Here is a 27,950-nt window from a genome sequence, read left to right on the forward strand (position 1 = left end):
GCGGGAGCGCCACCGCGCTCCCAAGTGGCGCACTGTAGCAGTGTGCCACCGGGCCAGCCCTCACCATGTAAATTTTAATGTATCCAAAGACACAAAAAGAAGACATTAAAGGATTTTTAAGCAGGGAGTAATAAGATCAAAATTGTCTTTTAAAGCATCACAAATCCTCATGACAATCTTTTAGAGTAGGTAGTATCCTTATTTCATGAGGATGAGGAAACATTAGTAAGGCTAAGTAACTTTTACAAAGTCACACAACTGGAATATAGTGGAGTTTTGAAGGAAGATGCAGGTCAGTCTGACTCCAAATCTCTTTCTCTTTCTACTATATCATCCTATATCTAAGGAGAAAAAAAGAAGGGGGAAAAAAGCTGTAGAAAACCCCTAAATCTGCTTTCAGCTGATCATTTATGACTTTTTCACCAAAATCAAGTATAGAGTCGATCTCTGGCATCACTGAACATTTGAGCTCTCCTCTGCCAGACTTAAATAAGCAAAGTTTGCTAAAATATAATAAATACATACACAAAACAACTCTCCTAGGAAAAAAGCAGAGAACTACTGCCTGCACAAGACACGAGACCTAAGACTAGAAAGGGCTGATCCAATGGAACCCCACAGCCCCCATGTACACATGCAGTGACAAGGCCAGCCTTCAGGGCTGGAAGGCAACAGGAAGGCCGCCAGTCCAGCCAATTCCCAAGCTCACCTTCAACATACCATGAAGTGACCATCCAAAATACCTCCAGTCACAGCAAACTTACTACCTATAGGTACAGCCATATTGCCCATATTGAGACAGTTGTGAGTATAAGACTCTTTGTGAAAGGCAAAATGAGCTCAAAACCCAGGTAGTTATGGCAAAAGTTCCTGTTGCCAAAATGGCTTTCCTCTCCAAAGCAATAGATCCACATAGTGAGGAGTCATTTGATTATCACTTTTCCCTGAGTATGAAGAGCCAAATGAAGCCAATACCCATAAAGCAAAAAAAAAAAAAAGGTGGAGCAGGAAAACTCAGTTTCAGAGATGGAGAAACAGGAAGGAGAGCTTGTTTCCAGGAAAAAGGGCAACATTTTTGTTCATATAAATCTTGTCAGTCTCCACTAGTGATACTTGCCTGTGAGACTAGAAAGCTAAGGACCCTGACACAGCCTCAGCCTGGACCTGTTGCCTCCTGCTGTCCCACAGCAGTAAACACAGCACTCATTCATCACAAATGAATGTGGATATAGCAAGCTTGACTCTGCATGTGTCCAATAAGTAAAGTTCATTGCAACTTCAGTTGTCTGCCTGTGGAGATGACTGGTCCAGGCCATCTCATGCTCCTTACGCACATCCTACTGATGGATGGCTGAAAGCAGTACTCTCATGCAGATAAGGAAGGCATCCTCTATATTTATCAGACCAAGTCCTGTGCAGTTCATTAAAAATAGATGCTCTTCCTTTAAAATTTTATTAAAATGTTAAAACTTAAGATTGAGTAAAACAATTGATAGCACTGAATATTAGTAATGGTGAGGAAAGAAAATGGCCCTTGTAATTAGATAGGCAGTGTGAACTCGTACAACCTTGGTTTTTGAACTTCAGCAGCTTCTACTCAGTTTTAAATATTCTTGTCCCGTCTCTTTAATTCCACTTCTAGTAATCTATAATTTTCATACTAGCATGAGTGTTCAGAGAGCTAACAGTCAAAAGTAGACTAAGTAAATATGAGTAAACTATCCCTTTATAGCAATCATACTGACATGCTTTTTAAAAATTAAAACACTTCATAATAAATATTAAAGTTCAAAACCTCAGGTATCAGAAACATAAAATGAGCACAAAACCAATGTAGACAGTAGGAGTTGAAACCAAATAGCCCAGGAGTTTTTCAGACGTAGGGGTTATCAGAACCAGGTATGTGCTGTAGGGGACAGGAGGGAAAGCCACATGCTCTTGCTGAGCACAAAACCAATGTAGACAGTAGGAGTTGAAACCAAATAGCCCAGGAGTTTTTCAGACATAGGGGTTATCAGAACCAGGTATGTGCTGTAGGGGACAGGAGGGAAAGCCACATGCTCTTGCTGGGTGACAAAGGGCTGCTCTGACAAAGAGATACAGAACAGAAAACCTTTACCCCATATCTCAAAGACTTAAAAAGGAAACTGATGATCTATCTGGACCTTTGGGTAGAAAAAGGGTTATCTGTAAGAAATCGGAACCCGAAGTCTGTGCCACATACAGGTATGGAGCCGGAATTCATACTGTTCACATGGTTGGAAGCCCTAAGGCTGAAACCTTTATAGAAAAGTTGGTCTGAACCAGGTGAAAGTTTATGTTGTGTCACATTGATAAACTCAACCACCACATTCAGATGTCTCATCAACTGGGGACCCAACAGACTTCCACCAAGAAACTCCAGTTGTAGATAAGCTCACCACAAGAGGAAATTAACTAAAAGAAGAATTAAAGTATGCCTAAATTTCTAAAGTAATAAAAAAGGAAGAAATATTAGCAGACATGAATAAGACAATATTTTGAAGAACAGAGGGATATGAAAAAGAACTAAATAGAATTTCTAGAAATAAATAAGATAGACATTTAAAACAAAACAAACAAATAACTCAATGAACAGATTAAACAAGTGAAATAACTGTCAACATAAAATTAAATATTCAGTTAAGCTAGGATTTAAGAGAGAGGGAAAAATAAAGACATATTTAGACATGTAAAGACTAAAAGAATTTATTATTCTCAGACTACTGAAAAAACTACTCATGGATATACTTCAGCAAGAAGGAAGCTGAGTCCAGAAGTAAGTTGTGGGCTACAAAAATTTATGATGAGCAAAGAAATTGATAAACATATATTGATAAATCAAATTAGGTATTAACTATAAAAATAAAAATAATGGCCAATGGGGATGTTAAAATAAGAAAAAAGTAAAATGCTAGACAAGAGTATGAATGGGAGTACTATTTCAGAGTTAAAGTGTTCTAAGTTTCTTGTTTTGTTCTGGAAGAAGTTAGATAGTGATTAACTTTATAAATAGGCATGTAACAAATATATAAAGGTAATCAACAGGAGAACAAAAATAGAGTACATACCTTATAAGCCAACAGAGAGAAATGGAACTGAGTGAAAATCAGGGAGAAAAGAGGAAAAGAAAGAAAGGGGATAGTAAACAGCAAACATAAAATTAGATGCCAGAATTAAGTCCAAATATATCAATAAGAAAAATAAACAGATTAAACTCTGCTACTAAAAGGTAAAATACTCTCACATAGTAGTTAGAAAAATAGTATCAGAAGCCAAACTGAGGAGGACTGCTGATTCCACCACTAAGTGCAACATACCTAAATCTCTCTGTACCTCAATTTCATAATCTGCACAACTGTAATTTCTACCTTATGGGGCTATTAGAAGAATTGGTCAATATACTTTACAGATGTTTAATACTATACTTATGTAGTATTGGAGTAGTATATAGTTTAAGTGTCCTGTAAAAGTTAGATGATGCTGTTGGGGATATTATTTCTAACTAAAAGCAAGAGCCAGATATATGCAGATTAAGAGTTACATGGAAAGGTTGTAAAATAAAGGATGGAAAAAAATATGCCAGACAAATACTGACTCAAAGAAAGCAGATATAAGATTCAGCAAAATAATATTTTAAGAAAAAATTTTTATAGACACAAAAGAATATTACTAAATGATAAAAAGAACAATCCACCAGAAAAAGACAAATAACCTAACAGAAAAATAGACACAGAGTATGAACAGGAAATACAAAGAGGAAGGAATCTAAAAGGCTAATAAACACTTTAAAAGTCGAACCTCACTAGCAATCAGGCTGATGTAAAACAAAATAAAATACCATCATCCATCAGTTTGGGAAAACTTTAGAATTCTAACACTACTATATGGGAATCGGCATATGGGAAATGGACAGTCTTCTCATCTATTGCTGGTAAAAAAAAGTGTAAACGGGAAATGAAATCAGTATGTCAAAAAGACACCTGCACTCCCATGTTCATTGCAGCTTTACTCACAATAGCCAAGATATGGAATCAAACTAAGTATATATCAACAAATGAATGGATATAGAAAATGTGGTGTGCATACACAATGAAATGCTATTTAGCCTTAAAAAAGGAAATACTGTCATTTGCAACTATGTGGTTAAACCTGGAGGACATTTTGTTAAGCAAAATAAGCCAAACACAGAAAGACAAATACCACATGAACTAACTCATATGTGAAATCTGAAAAAGTGGAAATCATAGAAGCAGAGAGCAGAATGGTGGTTACTAGGGGGTAGAGGATGGAAAGGGTGTTGAGGAGATGTTGGTCAAAGGATACAAAATTTCAGTTAGATAAAAGAAATAAGTTCAAGAGATCTATAGTACAACATGGTGACTACAGTTAATAACAATGTACTATGTTCTTGAAAATTGTTGAGAATAGATTTTAAGAGTTCTTATCACAAAAATATAAATACATGAGGTAATACATGTTAATTAGCTTGATTTAGCCATTCCACAATGCATACATATTTCAAAACAATGTGTTGTACAAGATAAATATGTACAATTTTACTGTCAATTAAGAGATAAAAAATTTAATTGAAAAAATATATATAAACACTTGTAGTAAAACATATACACTGTTTAAAAAATGGTTACTTATGAGAAACAATGGGAATTTCACTTTCTACTTTATATACCCCTTTAGTTTTAAAATCTAATAAATAACCTGTATTTTTTCTGAAAATTGAGAACATTTCTAAAATAGGGATATATAAAGAACCAAAAGCCGAAATCTAATATTAAACTAATATTTGTTGAGCATTCACCATATGCCATAGCGTTTGCATCCAGAATCTCCCTCATTCACAAATCTGAGTATATATTATTCTCATTTGAACTTACTACTCCATTTCAAGAGAAGAAAGAGGAGATAATAAGCTCTTAGAGGTAAAATGATTTGCCCCAAAACACACAGCTAAGTAAATTCCAAATGGGCTATAGCCTTTAATACTGTTTCAGTCCACTACTCCTGCCACCTACGTGAAAAACAGCAGCACATATGAAAGGCATTTACCAAATGTGCTGTCTAATTCTATTTACAATGAGATGGTGAGTACCATGACCTTTGAGCTGGGTGCCACTCACACCCCTTGACATGCCTAAAAGGATGTGCCCATGCTCATGCCATCACAAATGCATGTGTCAAATTATGTCTTGTCCTTGCTTCCTCAGAGAGAAAACGCCAGAGAGGATGTGATGGGAAAATCCTTCCATGTCTTTCCCACAGTGGTTCCATAGAGAGGCCAGCAGCACAGAGTGGTCCCCAGGCAGACCAAACCCCAGCAGGTCACTCCTGCATGGGGGCCACTCAGCAAATCCTGCTGAACAGGACTGCTGTTGTCTTCTACAGACTGAAACTTTCCTCCTTATAAAGGCAGAAAGAGTTACAGCAACAAGGGGGTGGGGGGTAGACACAGAAACGTGCCCCTCAGATCCCCCTTCAAGAAGGATTCTCTGCCCAGGTGCAGGGAATGTGTTAGTGGACAGCTTCCAGTTGTTAGTTCCTAAGGGACAGAAAGTTGAGCACCCACCAATGATCGAGCAAGAAGGTGGTTCAAGGGCCTGGCCATTTCTGCCCTATGTGGGACTGTTCCAGCTGGTAACCTTTGCTCCAGAGCTCCGTCAGGCTGGCAGATCCTCTGTGTGATCTGCACTGTACTCTGATACTCCCCTTGCCCTCCCAGCACCATGCTGCTGCTCTCCCTTTTCTTTCACAGGTGTTACTCAGTGTCTGCATCCTGGAAAGCCCAAACTGTGAAAAAGGTCCTCCATCCTAACTTAAGCATTGTCATAAGATATTTTTAAGATTAGATCAGAAAATAAACTGATTTTCTAACCTGAGATAAGGGAGATCATAGTTCTCTATCAGGTCTAAAGCCAGAAATCCTGATCACCCTGGTATAAGCAAGTAGCAGAGGGCTGGGAAGAAGAGACAAGGCCTAGAATGAATTGCCCCAAATGGGAAACAGGTTGGATGTAGAGTCTAATAAATTTGGTTCTTAATCCAGAGTCCACCACTTACCACCAGGTGACCTCGAACAAGTTAGCAAATTTCTCTATGCCCCAGTTTCCTCTTCTGTAAAACTTCTCCAAGTTATTCAGACAATTAAAGGAGCATGTTCACTTAGGCATGTCAGGAGGGATGTTCACTTAGGCAATGTCAGTCTCACAGAAGACCGGCACACAGTAAGTGCTTTCTTCTTTCTAGAACCAGTCCAGGAGGGAGATATGAGGACTACAGTGAGGACTAAAGCCAGGCTGGCTGAGCTCAGGAGAGAGGAACAGCCTAACAGGGAGATAAATTGGCCTGGAAAATAACATGTGCTATCCATTTAAATGCAAAACTGCTATTCCCAGTCCACTTGTGCTTTATGTCAATTTTTTCCTAGAGGTGGGAGAGGTTTCACTGAGTTATCCATACTCTTATTCAATCTTCATTTGACCAGTGGCACTTACCCAGAAAACTGAGAAGAATATCAGCTGTAGGCTATGGATAGGCAACACATTTCTCTCTGTTTAAAACTTCCTAGCTGATTTCCAGTTTCTTGTCCAGCATGTAAGGAGCTTGGAAGTAGTCACTCCATCTTAACAAGTAAAAAGCTGAACAATCTGAAAAACCAACAACTCTTCTTTTTTTTTTTAACAACTCTTCTTACATCTGTCAGAGAAGTGAGGTCACAGGGCAAACCCCTGCACCAAAAATGGGAGAGACCAAAGGCGAATACAGAGAATTACAACTTGCCAGAGCAGAAACCCATGAGGAGAAACTGCCACAGGAACCAGTACAGTTTAGGAAAACCTAAGCTGTAACTAACAAATTGCTGCAGGCTGTGTGGACAAGTCTTAGAGTTAAAAACTCCAAGAGAACCCAGTCAGTCATAGAAGAGCCCTCACGCTTGTATGAGTTTTACCTCCAGGAGCTCTACCAGGTTCTCACAGTGAAGATCAGGGAAAAATCCCCTTGTGCTTCCAGCAGGGGGAGGAAAAAAGAAACCATTTGGAAATAAGCCAGAGTACTCTGTTCTCTTTAACAAGGTCTACTCAGGAGAAACTATATAACTAGAGCCTAGCCTATTGGGGTTTTATAAGAGCCTAACTGACCTGGGGGTAGGGAAATACTCAATTCCATCCAGCTTTAGTCTTCCACGTGGTAGAAGGGAAATACCCATCTTTGGTCCACTATCTTGTCCCATCTGAAGGGGGGAGGTACTGAAAAGACATAATGAAATTCACTGTCCAGGGGCACAGGCTCACCAAGAGACTGAGATTGAATGCTTCTCCTCCTCTAACACCTTACCACCACATTCCTTAAGGCCTATTTACCCAAACTCCTTTTACCCAGTATGTCACGTCCAGCTTTCAGCAAAGCATCACGAGGCATACTAAAAGGCAAAGAAAAACAGTTTGAAGAGACAGAGCAAGCATCAGAACCTGACTCAGACATGGCAGGGATGTTGCAATTATCAGACTGGGAATGTAAAACAACTATGATTAATATGCTAAGAGCTCTAATGGATAAAGTAGACAGCATGTAAGAACACATGAGCAATGTTAAGTAGAAAGATAAAAATTCTAAGAAACAACCAAAATCAAATGTTAGAGATAAAAAAAAAAACCACTGTAATATAACGAAAAATATCTTTCATGGACTGATTAGTAGATTGGACACAGTAGTGGAAAAAAATCTCTGAGCTTGAGGATATGTCAATAAAAACTTCCAAATCTGCAAAGAAAAGAGAAACAAACTAATAAATAAATAAATAACTGACAGAATATCCAAGAACTATGGGACAACTACAAAAGATGTAATATACACATAATGGAAATACTCAAAGGGGAAAATAAAATAGAAGAAGAAACAGAATATTCAAAGCAATGATGACTGAAAACTTTCCCAAATTAATGTCAGCCACCAAAATTGCAGATCCCAGAACCTCAGAGAATACCAAACAGGACAGATGCAAAAACAAAACAAAATAAAAAACAAGCAAACAAAACAACAAACTAGGCATATCATATCCAAACTGCAGAAAATCAAAGATTAAGAAACCCTGAAAGAAACTAGAGAGGGAAAAAAAATCTAACCTATAGACCTATGGAGTGAAATATTTAGAGTGAAATATTGAGAGAGGAAAAAAAAAAAAAAAACCTAAAATTCTGTATGCTGTGAAATTGTCCTTCAAAAGTGAAGGAGAAGGTCACTCTCTCCAACAAATCAACCAATTTACAACTATTAAAAAGCAATGACAGGGCCGGCCCGGTGGCGCACTGCTACAGTGCACCGCTTGGGAGCGCAGCGGCGCTCCCGCCGAGGGCTCGGATCCCACATACAGACTGGCCGCTCACTGGCTGAGCGAGGGGCGGGAGCAACACCGAGGGGTGCGATTCCGTTGCCGGTCCCGAAAAAAAACAAAAAGGAAAAAAAAAAAAAAAGCAATGACAGGGCCGGCCCGGTGGCGCACTGCTACAGTGCACCGCTTGGGAGCGCAGCGGCGCTCCCGCCGAGGGCTCGGATCCCACATACAGACTGGCCGCTCACTGGCTGAGCGAGGGGCGGGAGCAACACCGAGGGGTGCGATTCCGTTGCCGGTCCCGAAAAAAAACAAAAAGGAAAAAAAAAAAAAAAGCAATGACAGGGCCGGCCCGGTGGCGCACTGCTACAGTGCACCGCTTGGGAGCGCAGCGGCGCTCCCGCCGAGGGCTCGGATCCCACATACAGACTGGCCGCTCACTGGCTGAGCGAGGGGCGGGAGCAACACCGAGGGGTGCGATTCCGTTGCCGGTCCCGAAAAAAAACAAAAAGGAAAAAAAAAAAAAAAGCAATGACAGCCAAGCTGGGGCCACTAGAGCTCAGGGGGAGAGGAGGAGAGACCTGTGGAGTTCATGAAGGCAGGAGAAGCCACAAAAAGAGAAAGAAAGGATCGCTCCCACCATTTCAACCCTGGCCACTTCAAGGCTTGATGGTGAGCACACAGAGCAAGAGCTGGCAAAAGCCACAGCTATGCCCTTCCTATGAAGTATCTTGGAGCAGCAGGGGAGAAGAGGGCCTTGGTAGCCCCCAGGCCAGCAAGACTACTAACAGGGTTCCTAAGGACCCACATAGAAGCAAGGAGCCACAAACAACTGAAAAAAAGGAGCCACTCAGAGGCCAGTAAGCCATCGCAAAGGACCAGCACATGGCCCATCACCTGGGAAGTGTTTGGAGTGCGGGTGGTGGGGTAGATGGGCCTACCAGGGGAACACTGGAGTACAGCACGGACAGCTGATCTGTCCCCCAGTCAGCACAGGACCAGTCACTGGAGACAGGTAAGGAGTACAGATCTGCAGGGGGTGCAGTTTGCTGAAAAATCTCAGGCCCAGACAAGAGTTTCCACACAACCCAGGTATACTGGACCACACAAGTCCTGGAAGTATATACAGGGTCAACAATTAAAACCTGAGCTGCACAAAAAGCCTTCTCCAGAGAATCAGCAACAATGAAGCAATTAATTTAGCTGAACCACAGGGCTCGAGTGCTAGTCCCCACAAGAAGTTCCCACATTTTAGAAGTAAGCAAAGGACAAAAAATTAGTTCCAATGCAGAGTTTAAGTGGTGGGACTAGGGAATAATCCAACGCAGAACTGAAAGAAAAAACAAAATACATACAGATCAGAGACAAAGTCTGATATTAACTCGCAAAGGTCTCACATCACCAAAGAACACCTATAAAACCTAGAAGAACCAGAAGCCACCTAGGCTCCCAAGCCATGGAGTGGAGAGGGCCATGGGCCTGAGCCACCCTCCCCCGCGGGCCACACCCAGCCAAACAATGACCAGCAGGCCACCACAGGAAGCACCCCAGACTCCCTGAGCCAGGAGAGTGGGGGGCCAAGGGCTTCAGCCACACCCCCCAACATCTGCAACCAGCCCAGCAACAAACACTGAGCCACCACTAGAAGCCCCCTGGTCTCCTGAGCTGGGCTGGTTGGGGGTCAAGAGCTTCAGCCACACACCCCTGACATCTGCATCCAGCCCAGTAATGACTGAGCCACCACTAGAAGACCCCTGGTCTCCCCTGAAGGAATGAGGGGGAGGCCACAGTCTCAATCACACACCCCCTCCTTCCTCCTCCCACCCTATTTCCTTTCCCCTTTTCCTCTCCCTGTTCCCCCAACTGCTCCACAACATCTTAGAATGTAAAAAAAAATAACAATATTAATAAATAAACTTAAAAAAATACTAAGGCAAGTGTAACTTTATTAATTTCTGACAGACCAGACTCTGAGCAAAAACAATTATCAGGGAAAAAGAGGGGCATTATAATGATAAAAAGACCAGTTCTCCTAGAAGACATAACAATCCTTAATGTGCATGTGCTTAACAACAGAGCATCAAAACACACGAGGCAAAAACTGATAGAAATGCATGGAGAAATAGATGAATCCATTATTATAGTAGGAGACTTCCACACCCCTATATCAGAAATGGACAAATGCAGCAGGCAGAAAATCTTGCCTGTCCACTTCTTACTAGAACATAGTTGAACTCAACCAGCACCATCAATCAATGGAAATAATTGACATGTATAGATTGCTTCATCCGACAATAGCAGAATACACATTCTTCTCAGGCTCACATGAAACATTCACTGAGAAACACCATATTCTGGGCCATAAAACACACTTTAACAAAAGAAGAGAAATCATACAATGTCTGGTCTCAGACACAACGGAATTAAATTAGAAGTCAATAAGAAAACTGTTGAAAAATCTCAAAATACTTAGAGATTAAACAACACACTTCTAAATAATACATGGGTCGAAGAAGAAAAATCAAGAGAAATTAAAAAATATTTTTAACTAAATGAAAAAGAAAATATAGCTTATGAAAGTCTGTGGGATGTAGCAAAAGTAGTGCTTATAGGGAAATTTCTAGCATTGACTGCATCTATTAGAAAGGATGAAAAATAAAAAATCAATAATCTAAACTTCCACCTTAGGAAACTAGAAAAAGAAGAGCAAATTAAATCCAGTGTAAGCAGACAAAAATAAACAATAATTAGAGCAGAAGGCAATGAAATCGAATACAGGAAATTCATAACCAACAAAACCAAAAGCTGGTTCTTTGAAATGATCAATAAAATCAATAAGCCTCTAGCAAACTAAAATTTACTAGCCTCAGGGATGTGACCCAGATGTTTGCCTTATATTGCCAATCAATGAGCAACTACTTATGCCAGACAGGTGAATAAAAACATTAATATCATTTCCTTTTTTTCATTCAATCAATTAAAAACTATTTACTACTAAGCACTTACAATGTGCCACTATTCTAAGTGCTTGGGATTTATCAGTGAACAACAAACACAATAAATACACAAACTATATGGTATTAAGTGGAAAAAAACATAATGCAAGTTATAAAGAGGATTAGGAATTTTGAGTATTTCTTCCTTATTTTGTTATGAAAAAACTAGATATATATATTAAATGCTTTTATTTTCTTCCCTTCCCTATCCCCTTATCATATAACATAAGATGTATTAATACTCATAAACTATATCACGTATTTAAGTTACAGGATATGAAGGAGAAAAATGAACATAAACATGAACTTTGCATACTCTTCTAGGGAAAGGGTTGGTATGTTTTCCTTTGTACATAGGATTTTTATATCACGTAAGGTGGAAATATGACTTTGTTATTGCCTTTATTTGGAGATTAAATATAGCTTAAGGAAATGTGTATGGGTGCCAAGTTGAAAGGGTAAACTGTAATGGTTAGTTTTGTCACAACTTGGCTAGGCCCAGTACCCAATTATTCAAGCAATGAACTTTGTAGATTCCTTCTGCAAAGATGTGATTAACATCTACAATTGACTTTCAGGAGATTATCCTCTGTAATCTGGGAGGACCTCATCCAATTAGTCGAAAGGCCTTAAAAGCAAACTGAGGAAAAAGGATTTCCACCTATGGACTTCAGTGTCAGCTCCGCCGAAGAGTTTCCAGTCTGCCAACCTGCCCTACGAATTTTGGACTTGCCTAGCCAGCGCCTGCAAACAGAAAAGCCCATACCTTGCAATAAATCTCTTACATAAGTATCCTACTTGCTCTGTTTCTCTGGTAGATCCCTGACTGATACAGGTAGCTACATAGAAAAAACATTTGGACAAAGACTTGCAGTGGAGGAGTTGCCATGCAGGTATCTGTGGGAAGAGCAAGCCTGGTGTGTACAGGAACAGCAAGAAGGCCAGTGTGGCCAGATAAAAGTGAGCAAAGGCTAGAGAAGTAGGAGAGGAGGTTACTTTACTAACCATAAGAAGAAGTAGGAAAAGTGCAGGCTATGAGTTGAAAGGCCTCTTTTAGTATTCTTTCTATCATAAGCCAAGACCATATCATGACAAAAAATGATGCTGCTATCATCCAAATGTCTGTCCTTCTCTAACATAATACACATGAACACTTCCCCATTCCCACTGTTGGCAAAAGTTTCTAGCTCCTACAAGGAGATCTTCTGTAGTTAACTCATTCAATATTCAGTACACATATGCAGAGCACTCACTGAGCTGCATCATTCTGGAAGGTTCTCCCTTAGGGGTATAGGAACCAGAAGTCAGGTCAGAAAGGGCCCCACCATCTGAGCATGGATCAAGGACTGACTGGCCACCTCCAGGCAGAGAGACAGCTTATGTTGTCATCATTGGGTAAGATGGAGGTTTGCTGTGTGGAGGGTGTAATACCCCTAACTGGTCCCAGCCAGATCTCATTAAAAAATGAAGGCCAGGCACCACCAAAATCAGATAATTGTGATTTGGGTGCATTAAGCCTGATAAAATGCCTTGTTGAGGCTTCCCAACAAAAGGGAGGATACCATTACCACAAACTTTCCTTACTACAAAGGTTATCAAAACAATAATTTTAACTATACTTTTGAACTTGAAAGACATTTTTGATTATATAAAGTGAAGAAAAGGCAACACGACCAAGTTCAATGTACACATTGATTCTTTTTGCATCTCAACTTCATAAACACTAACATATGAAAAAATGAATTTCTTAGTCTTTAGGAAATAGGATTTATGCAAAGAAAAATTAAATGCACACTATTAATGTAATTATGCTAATTACATTAATAAGTCAGTGGAATTATAGATGATTTTTAGTTTCTTCTTTTCACTTTCTCTATCTTCTTTTCCCAGTGGTCAGTGGAATTATAGATGATTTTTAGTTTCTTCTTTTCACTTTCTCTATCTTCTTTTCCCATAATAGTATGTATTGCTCAAATAACAAAATTGTTTGCAGTTTATAAGTAAAAACTCATTCACATATATAGCACTTCCAGTTCCTTCCCTACCAACTCAAAAAAGTGATTTGACATCTATAATCTCAAGCAAATTGGAACAGAGCTGTTCCCAGCCCACTTTCATAGGGGAAAGTTCAACGCTCAAAAGAGAGCACTTGCCTACAGTTGCACATCATGGTATGCAGCTCAGACAAAACAAAAGTCTGGGGGTCCTGAGGGTCCCCTCCAAGCCAGCACACTGGCTTTGTGCCACTTTCTCAGCCTATGAACTCCCTGGAAGTAAGATTTGATATGAGATAACTTCTTACCTCTGCCAGGCGGGAGTGCTTGTGGACGTTCTCACCTTTTTGCACGCTGGGAGCCAGCTGCTGCAGGACACCCCTGCTGCTTGTCAGTGCCCTGGTCAGCCGAGCAAACTTCCCCCAGCCTAAAGCACATGGAATAGTAAAAAGACAGGGTTAAGCATGTCCTGAAGGAGCACAGACTTTCACATCACTAGTTACACTGTCAGAAACAGACACCTCCAATGTCCTTGTGAGCTCCCATGAGTCACCCTACATCCCTGCAAGCAAGACTCACGGCTCAGAAAAGCATCGACACACTCAAATTTGTGTAGCAAGTTACTTTTCCCATGCATTTTCACTTCATTCTAATCATAGCTTTCTGAAGTATTTAGGAAAGTTTTACAAATAGGGAAACTGAGGCATGGGGTACCCAGACAATGGCAAAGAGTCTAGCATCCAGACCTCTCCACTTTGGCTCAAAGATTTTCCACCAGAAAACACTAGGCAATCGAGATGTTTCTCTGACTTGGTGACTTGGCTCAGGCTGTTCCCAATCCCCACGCTGTCTGATCTCGCAGAAATTGAGATTGTTCTGGGTTTTCAATAAACAAACTAATCAAATGGCCATTCCATGCATTACCTTCTCCCAGTCCAGGGGAACAAGAAATGAATTTAACCCCTGGATAGGTGGGGAAAAGCACTGGCAGATTTTTGTATGCTTTGGGAGGTGGGAGGATGTTTGGTGACAAGTCGTCTTAAAACAAGAACCTCAAAGCACTTGGTACTGAACTTGGAGTAAAGAAATCTGTATACATGTCCCATCTCTGCCTCCAGCTTGCTCTGTGATCACCAACAAGTTGTTTAAGCTATCTGGGCTTCGACTGTCTCATCTGTAAAGTGGAAATAAAAATACTCTACCTACCTAACAGCAGGATACATTTGTCCGGCAAAGCAAAATGGCTAAGTTTAGTGGGCTCTGTTTAGAGGGCTAAAAGAGGCTGGCTTGAAGCCTCCTTGGTCCTCTGGACTAGTTCCTCCAGGAAAATTAAAACACTAGAGTTTTTCCTATCAAGTCCACTCCATACCACAGAATCTAAGACCTGATCTAAGAGTTATCTTTACTGAGACTCTAAGATGTCTGAGTGTTCACTGCTTTTAAATGCCCCCAAAGACAACCATCCATTTCAATCCAACAGCCCATCTGCATCAAGGTTATGACCATGGCAGTTGCCCCGTGAGGCCTCTGAAAGCCTGTCAAAGTTCTCAAGACCAGCCTTGGGTTTCAGGAGCTCCAAAATCCTGGACTTAGGGTACACAGCAAGTAAACAGAGCATGCAACTATCTTTACATGATGGTTAAAAGCAGAACTAGGCAATTTTAATTTTTACCCTTTAAAATTTGGAAGCATTCAGCACTTTCCAGCAGAAATCTCATCTGCCAAATCCCTGGAGCACCTTTCCAAGGCAGCCTTAGAATCCAGAGGACAATGGGGTTAAGAAGAAGAACGGCCTTTTTTTCCCCCACAACCTTAAGAATTATGTGCATAGACAAATTTTTGTCAACATAGCAAGAAGAGCAAATCAGCTTTTTAATCTCATTCCAGAAGTGCTGTGCTTTAATAAAACCTATTAGCACTTTCATCCACCCTGATTCCATGAAGGAGAGACGTGGGACTGCTGGAGTCAGCTTAAAAAGAGGTGTGTAGTGATTGGGCTGCGGGGGTCCCATTCCCAGACTCTACAGGGAACTTTGACATCTCCCCCAAATGTGGCATTTATGAATGTGATCACTAGAATGTGCTTTTAGGAACTAGGACTAGAATTTTTTAAAATGTCTTTCAGGGTCAGGCTCTCCTTCAGCTCAAAGCAAAGCAGGAATTGAATTTTGCAAAGCTTTTCAAGAAGAGCAAAAAGTACATGTTTCAGTCAGGTAAAAAACAGTTGTGCATGCCAACACCAACAAGGGCTCTGTACCCACCCTAAACCCATCACCACTCCCACCACCATGACTCACACTACAGGAACTATGATGAAAGGGCAGATGACCCAAAGCCCTCCGGGCAGGGAACTCAGGACCCTGCTACATCAGCTGATACAGCATAAAAGGATGGGGGCAGGGGGGAAAGATCCCTGGACCTCTGGGCCTTTCCCTGGGCTTAGGCTAGCCCCTTACTCTCTGGCCTAGACCTGATTCTCTCTCCAAGAATGTGGCTCTTAAAGGAGCTAGCTCTTAGCTAGCTGAGTGGAGGGCATGGGAAGGTAAGTAGGCATTGGTTGGGAAATGGATGGACAGTATGAAATTTCCCCATCACACTTCTACCCAGGATGGGCAGGCTTTGTCTGTTCTGAAGGAAAAAATAAGTTCTCTCCCAAGTTCTCAACTCCATGTTTTCCTTCTGTACTACAGACATTTTATAATAGTAATCACATCTAGCCAGATGGAAAAATAGATGCATTCATCCATGTATTACTTTTATAAACATTACTACTTCATACCCATGCACAGTGCTAAGTGCTAGAACAAAATTTTAAAAGATGAGTAGGAGTTAGATGGACTTAAGAAGGTAAAAAAGGACATTCCACACCAAAGGACCAGTGCCTACAAAAGCAGAAAATCATAAAACAGGGTAATATGTCAGTGAAGAACAAGATGCTCTAAATGGCTGGATGAAGGGGCATGCCTTCTGGCAGGGGAGGGGGATGCAGAGAGTGGCCTGAAGTGATGCTGAAGAGGTTGTCAGGGGCCAGACAGGGAAGAAATTAGACAGTAAGAACCTGGATGGTAAATTAACAAATTTGAAATTCATCCTGAAACCCATGGGGAACCACTGAAGAAATTTAAATATGGTTGGGAGGGGAACACTTTCACTGATTTGCATTTTAGAAGTACAGAACAGTGGTGTGAATAGTGGACTACAAAAAGTGTTGCTAGACAGAGACAAGTCAGAATCCCAGGCAAAAGACCATATAGGCCTGGACCAATGCTATGGCCTGGGCCAGAAGATGAGAGGAGACTTGAGAGCAGCCACAGAGGAAGAATCAATAAAGCTTGGTGAAAAATAACTGTAAAGAAAGAGAAGAGGCAATCTCTGAATTTCTGGTTTGGAATTAAAACACAAGAAGAGAAACAATCAGGTTTGGTGGAAGATAATTTGGACCAAGGATACCCCTTAGAGCCATCAGGGGAATCATTTCTAGAGAAAGTCAATTTCCTATTGTCCAAAGGGTCAATTGGGAGGGGACATGTCAATGAGAACTTAACTCAAGATGGTCTTGCTCAGGAGAAGCCAGGTGGTCATTTTCCCCAAGGAAAATAAGGCAGATGACAAACCTTCCTCCTTCAAGGAAGCTTTTCCCAGTTATTTCCCTACCCCCAGCAGAATCGCCCGCTCCCTCTGTGTATCCCCACTTGCCTTAAGCAGACTTCTATTTGATCACTGATGATGTTTTATTGTTCTTATTTGCTTATCTGTCTGCCCATCCCTGAAGTAGACCTTAATAAACAGAGGTTCTATCTCAGATATTTCCTATGTCCAGAACCTAGCATAAGACCAGACACCCAAAAGACACTGAATAAGTGTGTGTGTTAAATAAATGTGGATGAAGGACAAATATTTTTTTTCCTATCATTGCCCTACCTCTGTCTGGACTTCCAAATAGAAGTCCCAAAGTATAAACAGCCCCTTTCACAAACTGTTAAGTTTCAGAAGGTATTTCTGTGCCTCCCTCTTTTGCTAGGCATCTCTGAAGTCACCCCTCCAATTAAATCCTATCTGAAAGTTCAACACTGAACTGAGCTCAAATGAAGAAACCTCTGGCCTAGGCTTGTCACGAATGTCGCCAGAAAGGTAGGTATCATCATAGGTAGGGAGTGGGTGCTATGGGAAGATTGAAAACATCACATGATCAGGAAAACTGAGAAGGGATGGACAGGAGGGGAAGAAAAAGAATGAAAGGAAAAGAAGGGCATAAGGGAACACAGTACTCAAACTAGCAATTAGCTAAAAGGTATTTACTGGGTCCTTCCTCCCTCCTTAGGAAGGATAACTGCTTCCCCCTGCCTTGACCCCACAATGGCTGCTGGGTCTCAACTTGGGTGAGCCACCCACTAGGCTGCTTTAGCCCACAATTCCTGTATCCTCTCTAGGCCGGAAGAGGTGGTTCTGGGATAAGTTAGAATTCTAGCTCCTCTGAGTGTAAGTCTGGGAATACCAGAAATGACAGAGGACAGCCTTGTCCTGAGATACAGAGTCACATATTCTCTTAAAGGAGCTGGTGCCAAAAGCCAACATCCAGCAGAGAATACTGGACACAGGGGACCATATTGATGGTGCCCAAAAGTCTCCCTCCCACAGTCTTTCCCATGTCAATGTGCAAATATCCAAAATCTAGGATGTCTTCTTCAAGTAGCAGTCACTAAATCATTACCTTTCCATCATCCTAAGAGAAGAGAGAAAAAAGTGTTAATATTGGAGGTGGTGGTGCCTGTGGCTTGTATCAATTATTCTGTGTCTTTCCCAAGAGTGCCTCCTAAATATCCCATATGAAGAAATGTGCAGAAGGGTCAGCAATTACAACAGCTTGTCAGAGCCCTCATCCTAAAATATTCTTTGTCCTTTAAAAATCTCCTTTGGGGTTTTACATTCCTTTTGTCGTCTGCATCTGGTTCAAGTTTAACTCTGAATTTAGAAGTAAATGTGTGGATCTTTGAAAATGAATTTGATCCTTTAACTGGAGATTATGTAGTAGGGTAAGAGAGAAAACAAGAGGGGTGACTCATCCTTTGGTGAGCAATGGAGAGAGAGAAAACTCTTAGCCTTACACTCTAATTCTTCTCTGCCCACTTGCCCAAGCCTCCTGGCTCAGAAGAGAGAATGGGAAGAAAATATATCCTTCAGCGTACTCCTAATTATCCATAATAACAGAAAAGCAAGAGATAAGGAACAAAGGAAAGGAAACCCCTGGAGCATCATGGATTCTCATTTTAGCCAAGAATTCCCACCTACTCTTTCATTCAGCCTTTAAACACACATATACATAGAGCTGCTACCAAACAGCAAACCTAGCTTGACTTTTATTCCCTGCCCCATGCCATCTGTAGGCACTATTTCTCAGAGAGTAAGGTAATTAGTCAAAAGGCGGACAGCAAAGCAAAGATAAGGAAGTCAGGGGCCTGGATAGCTCATAAAAAGGACTGTGAGAACTGATTTACTAAATGAAAGAGGGGGCTCAGGAAGCATTCTCAGGGACCATCATCTGTGCCTGAGGCTCTGCGAAGAGGGGCATTATTTTGTGTCAGATGCTAAGATAGTCTACTGTCAATTATCCCGAGTTTACTCGTTTGTGGATGGTTGTGAGAAAATGTTAAGCACAAACTGGCTTCTCACAACACTATCAAGACGCATCCACCCCAACCCAAGTCCTGGAGTTAGGCTCTACCTGATCAGAGAAAACAATGTCATTTTAAAGACAATTTGAGCAATTGATTTAAAAGACTTATCTGATGGTGGGAAAACATCCTATGCCAAAGGGCAATTATCCGGGAATTATCTGGGGTTTTAAAGTATACACCCTTCCATTCCCTTTCAGAAGTGAATTCTAAACAAGCCTGGGTCAGCAAGACTTTTAAGACCCTTAATGCCACTGGGGTGCTCTACTGAAAACCCAGCTGGTCTGCTAGAAACGAACTGCTGAGAGCACATCCAAGAAGAAATGTCAAGTCAGAAGAACAATCTAGCCACATAGCAGTGTATTTTCCATCTAGATTTGATACTTGCAGCCAGAACTGTAGTTTATAGACTTACAACTAACAAGGCCTAGCAAATTATCATGCTCTTCCATCATAAACAGACTAATATAAAATTTAACTTTGTCCTAAGCAAACCACCAAACCAAAGTTGGCCAGGGGCACAGTGACATGACAAGTGGGAAGGTCTGAACATATCTGCCATGGCATTTGAAATGGACAAGCTTATAAAGTCATGTCTTTACTGAGACATTAAGTGTAATCCACTAGCAGGACTCCTATATGGAAGGCTAAAGTATATGTTTTAAATTTTTACAAATCAAGCCACGTTACTCCTATTTATTTCACTGACAAAGAGAATTAATACCTGGTTCCCTCAGCTAATAGGTAATGGGGTAAGTGTGTGTGTGTGTGTGTGTGTGTGTGTGTGTGTGTGTGTGTGTGTGTGTGTGTAAACTCTTAGCAGTAAGGACATGCATCATCAAGGCAGGGTAAATTAAGTGGAGCATTTTATTCCTGGAAAATGAAACTAAGTGAGTCTCACTATATCACTCTGATTTATATCTTCTTTCAGGTTTCATTTTCATAAAATGCAGTTACCTAAGTGGCAATTCAACAGCATTCTCTATTAGGTATGCTTTTCCTACTAAATAATACCTGCACATCACCTAAAAATGTCCCAGTGGTGATGAAAAGAAAACATTTGGACTCAACCAAATCACATATCTTCATTTTTTAAGAGAAAATTTGCAAGACTCAGGGTAAAAATATCTAATTGTCTTTAAAATATTATTTATGAGTTTATTAAAAAAGCAAACAGCTTTTCTATATGGTAACAGGACGACACTTAATCATGACTATGCTATTGCCACATAATCCCTACTGCACTGAGAAACCTTCAAATCATAAGTTAGAAATCAGGCAATAACTATGAATCTACAGAAAAAGGGAAATTTCAGGAGGCTGAGGCACCAGTTAAGAGACTGCATCTGCTGAGGTCTTGAAACCAAAAGGCAGCTCAAATTGATTTATTGAACTATCAGACAGTTTTAAAAAATAGGATGTACTGGTATACACAGCACTGTGCTACGAACTCCATAAATGTGAGTGTCTAAATGTGCCAGGACTTTAAACACTCTCAGAGGACATAGCCCCTGAGAGATCATCCACATAATGCTTTTTATTTCCTCCTGTAATAACCATTTAACAATCAGAATTTTGTCGCATCAAGAATAATATGCCCCAATTTGACTTTTTCCTGGACTCCACTCTCATCTCTCTGCTACATCTCAGGAAACCACAAGGAGCAGAGTTCTTGGGTAGTGCAGGAAAATCAACCACAGAGCCAGGTGGCACTGCAACATAAAATACCTCCTAGCCTCTTGGTTATCTTGAGTGCAAGCTATGGAAGAGGGGCATGACACCCCCTAATCCCAAACCTCTGGGAATAACATGCCATCTTTTGTATATTCTGATCAGCTGGACCTCTTCAGGAGTACAGTTGTTCCAGAAATCCTGAGCCACCTCCTTTTCTAGTCCCCAATGTTATTCAAACAACATATGCATATGATATGTCTGAGGTGAGTGCTAAAATCTGTGGTCACAGGACTGATTAAATGATCCATATGAAAATGTTACTCAAGACACTGGCCTCCTTAATGCCAAGTTCTAACTGGCCACAGCCTTATTAATTCAATCAACCACAGAGGTAAAGATGTGCTAGTATTGGCTTCAGCAATCTTGAAGTGCTGGAACTCAATGAAATTTAAGGAAATTTACATATAAATCAGATGAATCAAATGAATTAACTGGCCACAGCCTTATTAATTCAATCAACCACAGAGGTAAAGATGTGCTAGTATTGGCTTCCGCAATCTTGAAGTGCTGGAACTCAATGAAATTTAAGGAAATTTACATATAAATCAGATGAATGTGGCCATGGACTGTACCACTTGGGTGACTGACATTTGTCGTATGAAAACCTGAAAAGATTCTGATGATACCAAAGTTGCCCAACTACCTTCTTCTGTCTAACCACTACTGGAAAGGGTTAATTTAAAAAGGTATAAAATTGATTCAAATGTTTTCCTAAACAAAGTTTTTTTCTCCCTCTCTCTTCCCTCAGTGCATTCCAGAATGACACAGTACTTTACCCAACACAAATTAAAGTTTTAACCTTAATATTTGTGCAGAGATTGCCTTAGCAACCTCAACTTCTCTGTAGCAAAAGCCACTAAAGGCAAAAAAGGTACAAATGTATTTGTACAAATCAGAATTACAAACCTTTACATGAATCATCCTCAATTGGCTGTTTGAAAGCTGTTATGTCACTGAAAGTGCAAAGAAATAAAACCACTTTATCTTGTTCGTTTCGAATTGGAGCAATTTTCACAAAGAACCACACAGGTGTCCCTGAAAGGAATATCAAAAGATTGGTCAGTAATTTGCATTCTCATATGAGGGGCTATAGAAGCAAAGACTTGGAAATGAATAGGTGCAAATATTAATTCATTTTTTAAATGGTCTTATTCCTTCAGGTGCCAGGATATAACATCATTAATTGCACTTCTTGCTGGAATAAAAATTTTCACAGTGACTACTCAGTGGCTGTTTTCTTCTATTCAAATAATTTTGTTAAGTGCAGATCTCTTAACTCTTGTAAAACAATTAGGAAATAGGTTGAAAATCCCACCTGACCTTATAGAAGAAATTTAGGTACAGAGACCTAAAGACTTACCTTAGCCAACGTAATGAACAGTAAAGAGTAGGGGCCAAGATAGGCACTGCCAACCATGGCCAGCAGACAGACCATGCAAACTCAAATTCCAAATTCCACCCATTGCTGAAGGGCACCAGTGTCAGTGACCCAGTTTGGAAATCCCTCAATTTGTCTCACATGCTCAATCAAGCAAGGGCCAGAAACTATATTTCTAAGTCCCTCTCCCCAAAATAAAAATACAAAAGGTCCAATACAATGGCAAATGAAAAGACATTGAAGACGGAAATGATCACCACAATGATGACCCAGTTTGGAAATCCCTCAATTTGTCTCACATGCTCAATCAAGCAAGGGCCAGAAACTATATTTCTAAGTCCCTCTCCCCAAAATAAAAATCCAAAAGGTCCAATACAATGGCAAATGAAAAGACATTGAAGACGGAAATGATCACCACAATGATTCCCCCTACAAAGTCTCCCCAGAAAGGGAGGATTCCAAGTGATTTAGGTTGTGATCACATTAGTGCCTTAGAAAACTCCATGAATGTGTTTCAACTTCAATCCTTGTTCCTGAACTAAGGTAGGAGATAAACAAGCTTTTCCTAAGCACTGCCCTAAAAGGAGATGGGCAGGGCTCATCCGAATGACTTCTCAGAGAGAGCACCCACTCAGGTATCTATGGTCAAATACCTGCACGGTCATTCTCTGGCCTCCGAAAAAATAATTATAAAAAATAAACAAAGGTTTTCTATCTGCAGAGGACATCACAGCAAAAAGCACCAATCTATTCTGTGATATAAAATTAAATAAGACACAAAACAATAGTAAGATCTTCCCTACCAAGTTCTTATATTCCAGTTCCTAAAACAGCTTCTGCCATATAAGAACTTAATAACTACTTGTTGAATTTATCATAACTGGGATAATATTTTACATACTATTTTATAACCATTTTCAAATTAAAATACAGTAATTATTTCTCCATGTTGTTAAGTATTAGAGAGATTCCTACATACCAGGCACAGTGCTCAGCATTTTACATCTACTATTTTATTTTATGAGATAGAGAACAGACAAATCCCTGAATCTTGGAGACAAAAATAGATCCCCAAGCAGTCACCTGTGTCTCTCTGCTCACAATCACATCAAACTCTATACTGTACAACATGAACAGACAAACATCTCTAATTAATATTAGGATTAACCAATCTAACTTGACAATAACTAGTTTGCTGATTTGGCTATACAACTTATTCACATGTAAGTATGAATAACCCTAAAATGTATAAACAAGCAGCAAACAGATCAAATGGAAATATATTCTCCTTAAATCTTAAGTATCTATGTATTCATCCATAGTTCAGTTTAATCTTCTTTCCACTTCCCTTTGAATAAATTTCAGTTGCCAGTTTCTGGATGCTCTGAGAAGACCAACAGATTATAATACTACCCACAATATTATAAAATATTTTGTAATATTTTAAATATTATAAAATATTTTGTAATATTTTAAATATTATAAAATCTTTTGTAATATTTTAAATATTATAAAATCTTTGTTTATTTTTTATAATTTTTTTTTTTGGAGGCCAGAGAATGACTGTGCAGCTATTAGGCCACAGATAACTGAGTGGATGCCCTCTCTGAGAAGTCAGTCAGATGAGCCCTGCCCATCTCTTTTGATGGATGAGGGCAGTGCTTAGGAAAAGCTCGTTTATCCCCCACTCAGGAACAAGGATTGAAGTTGAAACGCATTCATGGAGCTTTCGAAGAAAAATGTGTTTTGAAAGAAAAATCCGCAACACAAAAATTACGCATAGCATTTCAAAATCAGGAAGAATACGACTTTTGAAATATCGAATGTTTTTGGAAGGTCTGTGTTACTATTTCTTCTAGTCCACTCCTCAGAATCTGTGGAATTTAAACTATTTTCGATTAGGCAACAGACAACTCAAAAGAAAGCATCACAGAAATTGAGCCCACGCCACTATAGTGCTCAGTTGTATACTAGCTAGTAAGACAAAAAGCAAACAAATCAAAAAACCATTTTCGTTTTGCTCTAAAGAAACTTCAAGCAGTTTTTTCAGATGGTAAACCAGAAACACTCCTAATTTATCAAATTAGTAATCAATCAGATAAGAGGAACCCACTCATGATGTCTAACACCAGGAGCCTTGTCTTGGCTAGAATCCCCAGAACCATGTCCTTCACAGCTGCAGCCTCACAGGCCATACACTGCACTGCACCAGCTGGCCTGATGCCTGGGAAGTTGTTCCAGTTGGGATTGTGCCATCTATCTAATCTTTACATTCCATTTATGACTACTGGGGTTGATGATACTAACCCACATCTCCAATATCATGAAAGCCATTAGTCATATTGGGAGGCCTTTTTGATTTTTCCACAGTTTGAGCTCATCATGAACTCTCCCCATTTCAACAGATCAATCTGTTTAAAGTGTTAAAGAAAGATCAATATACAAACCCAGGAACAACACAGCATCTGACAACCCTAGTAATGGCAGAGGCTGCTGCTGGAAGAGAGGCTCTTTCCTGGCTGAGGATGCCCAACAGGAGGGAGTTCCACGTCAGACACCTCTTTCTGGTCACTCTGATTCTCATTCTTTATGTAGCTCCCTTACAAGTAATAGTACAAACCCAGGAACAACAGAGCATCTGACAACCCTAGTAATGGCAGAGGCTGCTGCTGGAAGAGAGGCTCTTTCCTGGCTGAGGATGCCCAACAGGAGGGAGTTCCACATCAGACACCTCTTTCTGGTCACTCTGATTCTCATTCTTTATGTAGCTCCCTTACAAGTAATAACAAACCTGAATTCCTAACCTGGCTTTGGGGTTCCTCAACTCTTGAAGTCAGATAACAAAACAGCAAGGCTCAGGAATATGAGAGAATTTTTGGCCTCCATCAATCTTCCTCCTACCCTGGACTTCCTCTCAGATACTCTCTGTAACCTGGGCATCCAGACCATGTTCAACAGCAACAGAACAGACCAAGCTGCTGTGACTGGCTCTTGAGAAGGGCTGCATGGTACTGGGCCATTCTGATAGGTCCAGAAACTAGACTTGGGAATGGCAGCCTGCCCCAGGAAGCAGACCGATTGGTCTGGGGTCAACTTTATTGAGACAACTGACAAGTGCAGAGAAGATGAGAAAGCACCAGAGGGAAGTAATGGCAGCTGGCCACTAGAACACCTAATTTGGAGTCCTAAGCCCTAGGTTTGAACCCTTTCTCTTAGTTTATTATGTGCTTTAGCTGCATCAATTTAACTTCTCTCAGCACCTGTTTCCTCACTTGTTAAATGGGGATAATAGACCTACTTAAGATTAAGTAAAAAATACCTGCCTGATACATAGGTGTTTTAAACTATTTCCATTCTTCCTTCCTTTTAAATTCCTCACCTGTAAGATTGAAATGCCCAATCTTACCTCACTGGGCTATTTGAATGATTTAAAAAGAGAATATATCTCAAGATGTTTAATGAAACTCTGAAGCTGCCTCTGCCTGTTCCGATGAAAGATGGCCAGTCTTAACCATAACACAGGGAAAGCTAGAAAAATCAGTACTAAAGTCTCAACATCATTAAAATTGTATTGAAGAGCATAAAACAAAACCTAAATAAAGGGAGTTACATTGTAGATGAGAAAATTCAATTTTGTAAGATGTCAAACCTCTCCACTTAATAAATAAGTCTAATGCAGTTATAATTAGAATCTCAGTTCTGGTTTTTCTTTTATTTGTTTTTCTCAGAGCTAGATGAATTGAAATTCAATTCAAATAGAAAAATAAAGGTGTGAGCTTGACCAAGAAATTTTTGAAATTTTCAGAAAGAAAAGTAATAACAGGGACTACCTACTACATTAATTAAGAATCACTGGCACTGGCCCCCAAATAAACAATAAGAATAATGATATGATTCACTGAGAGCTTACAACGGGGTCAGGCCCTAATACATTGTGATTTACTTCTCACAACAGCTCTATAAGGTGAAATAGTCACTATGATATTATCCCCATTTTAAATATATGGAACCCAAGTGGGCGAGCATTTTAAACAAACTCACATAGCTAATAAATTACGAAAGGACTCCTGTAAAAGGAGAGGACAGAAACAAACCCATGGATGTGTGAGAATTTCTCATATTAAAAAAGGGCATTTCAAATCAGAAAGGAAGAGCCCGATGATTTAATAAACAGTACTGGGACAACTAAATAAGCAATGGGGCTAATAAATTAGGTTAGATTACTCCTTCACAAAACATATAAAAAAAAATTCCAAAGGGTTTAATTTTTTAATTTTTTTTTTTTTTTTTTTTTTTTTGTCTTTTTCTCTTTTTCCGTGTCCGGCAATGGATCGCAACCCTCAGTGTTGCTCCCGCGCCTCGCTCAGCCAGTGAGCGGGAACCGGTCCGTATGTGGGATCCGAACCCTCGGGCGGGAGCGCCGCCGCGCTTCCCAAGCGGCGCCGCGCTTCCCAAGCGGCGCACTATCCAGTGCACCACCAGGCCGGCCCCAATGTTCTAAATATTTTAACGCAACTATAAAGGTACCAGAAGGTGAAATGAGAGTAATTTTATTGTTTGGGTAAGGAAAAGAACTTCTCAAGCATTACACAAATCTCAGAACCATAAAGGAAAACAATGACATAACATTTTTTTACTTCTGTATGGTTGAAAATATATATATATATATAATATATATATATATATATAGCACTACAGAAATGCCAGGTTTCGGATAGGGCAAAAGATGGAAACCTTTCAAATAATCCATCCTTCAAGACATGTAACAGTATTTCACACACTCATTCCAAACCACACCACGAAGCCTTCTGCTAATTACTCTCAACCCCCCAAAACGTAGGACAAACATTAATACTTATCAACAGAAGATCCCTTCCACAAAGTTGTCCTTTTAAATATTAAAGAATGAGAGCAAGGAATCAAATTATTAAGAACTTATAAAATTGGTAATAAGATCATCAGAATTAAATAGAATACATAGGCAAAAGAATCTGAACAATTAACATAAAAAGGGTCATTTTAAACGGATAGTTAGTAGGAAAAAAAACACTTCAGTCTCACTAGCATTAAAAAACTCACTAAAAAAAAATTAATTGTAGGCAGTTTGATAATTCAAAAGTTATACTATTCAGTGCTGGTAAGGTACGATGAGTCAGACACTTACATTCTGCATGTGAACTTGGAAATGGGTTCAATTCTTCTGGAAGGCTATTTGGCAAAATGTCTCAGGAACCTCAGTTCACATTCTTTGACACAGCAATTCTCAACTTCTAGGAACTATTTCATAATGTTTCCTATGAAGCATTAATAGAATTCTTTCTAAATTATATTCATGAGAAATTTAATGACGGGCTATTTGGGGATAAAAGATTACATAAATGTATGAATTTAAATTGTATACATGCCAAAATCTCCATTAGGTAAAATGTGCAAATGGGACAAAACTAAAAGGAAACACACCAAAAACTTAACAGTATAATAGTATTTTTCTGAGTTTTTTGGGTGATTTTCTTCTTTACAGTTTTCTTCACATACTCTCCATGACAAAAAAAAATGCATTAATTTAAAAATCAGAGGAAAAAAATAAACATTCCTTTAGATGGTGGCATTCTCTCTTTAAAATCTCAATAGGGGGGGCCGGCCCGTGGCTCACTCGGGAGAGTGTGGTGCTAATAACACCAAGGCCACGGGTTCGGATCCCTATATAGGGATGGCCAGTTGGCTCACTTGGGAGAGCGTGGTGCTGACAACACCAAGTCAAGGGTTAAGATCCCCTACTGGTCATCTTTACCAAAAAAAAAAAAAAAAAGAAAG

At 40.0% G+C, this 27,950-nt stretch overlaps 1 protein-coding gene across 1 annotated transcript in view; it reads right to left on the reverse strand.

Annotated features, from left to right (window-relative positions):
* LOC103602088 (potassium voltage-gated channel subfamily H member 1) overlaps window positions 1-27,950 on the reverse strand; it is an 83,620-nt gene that overhangs the window by 22,254 nt on the left and 33,416 nt on the right. The window contains exons 4-5 of the mRNA XM_008586512.1: window positions 21,665-21,793; window positions 13,661-13,779 (exon numbers count right to left, since the gene is read on the reverse strand). Coding sequence (XP_008584734.1) covers window positions 13,661-13,779; window positions 21,665-21,793 — 248 coding nt within the window. The remainder of the gene's footprint in view (window positions 1-13,660; window positions 13,780-21,664; window positions 21,794-27,950) is intronic.

Source organism: Galeopterus variegatus, unplaced genomic scaffold, assembly GCF_000696425.1.
Source record: "Galeopterus variegatus unplaced genomic scaffold, G_variegatus-3.0.2 Scaffold4009, whole genome shotgun sequence".
Taxonomy (NCBI): Eukaryota; Metazoa; Chordata; class Mammalia; order Dermoptera; family Cynocephalidae; genus Galeopterus; species Galeopterus variegatus.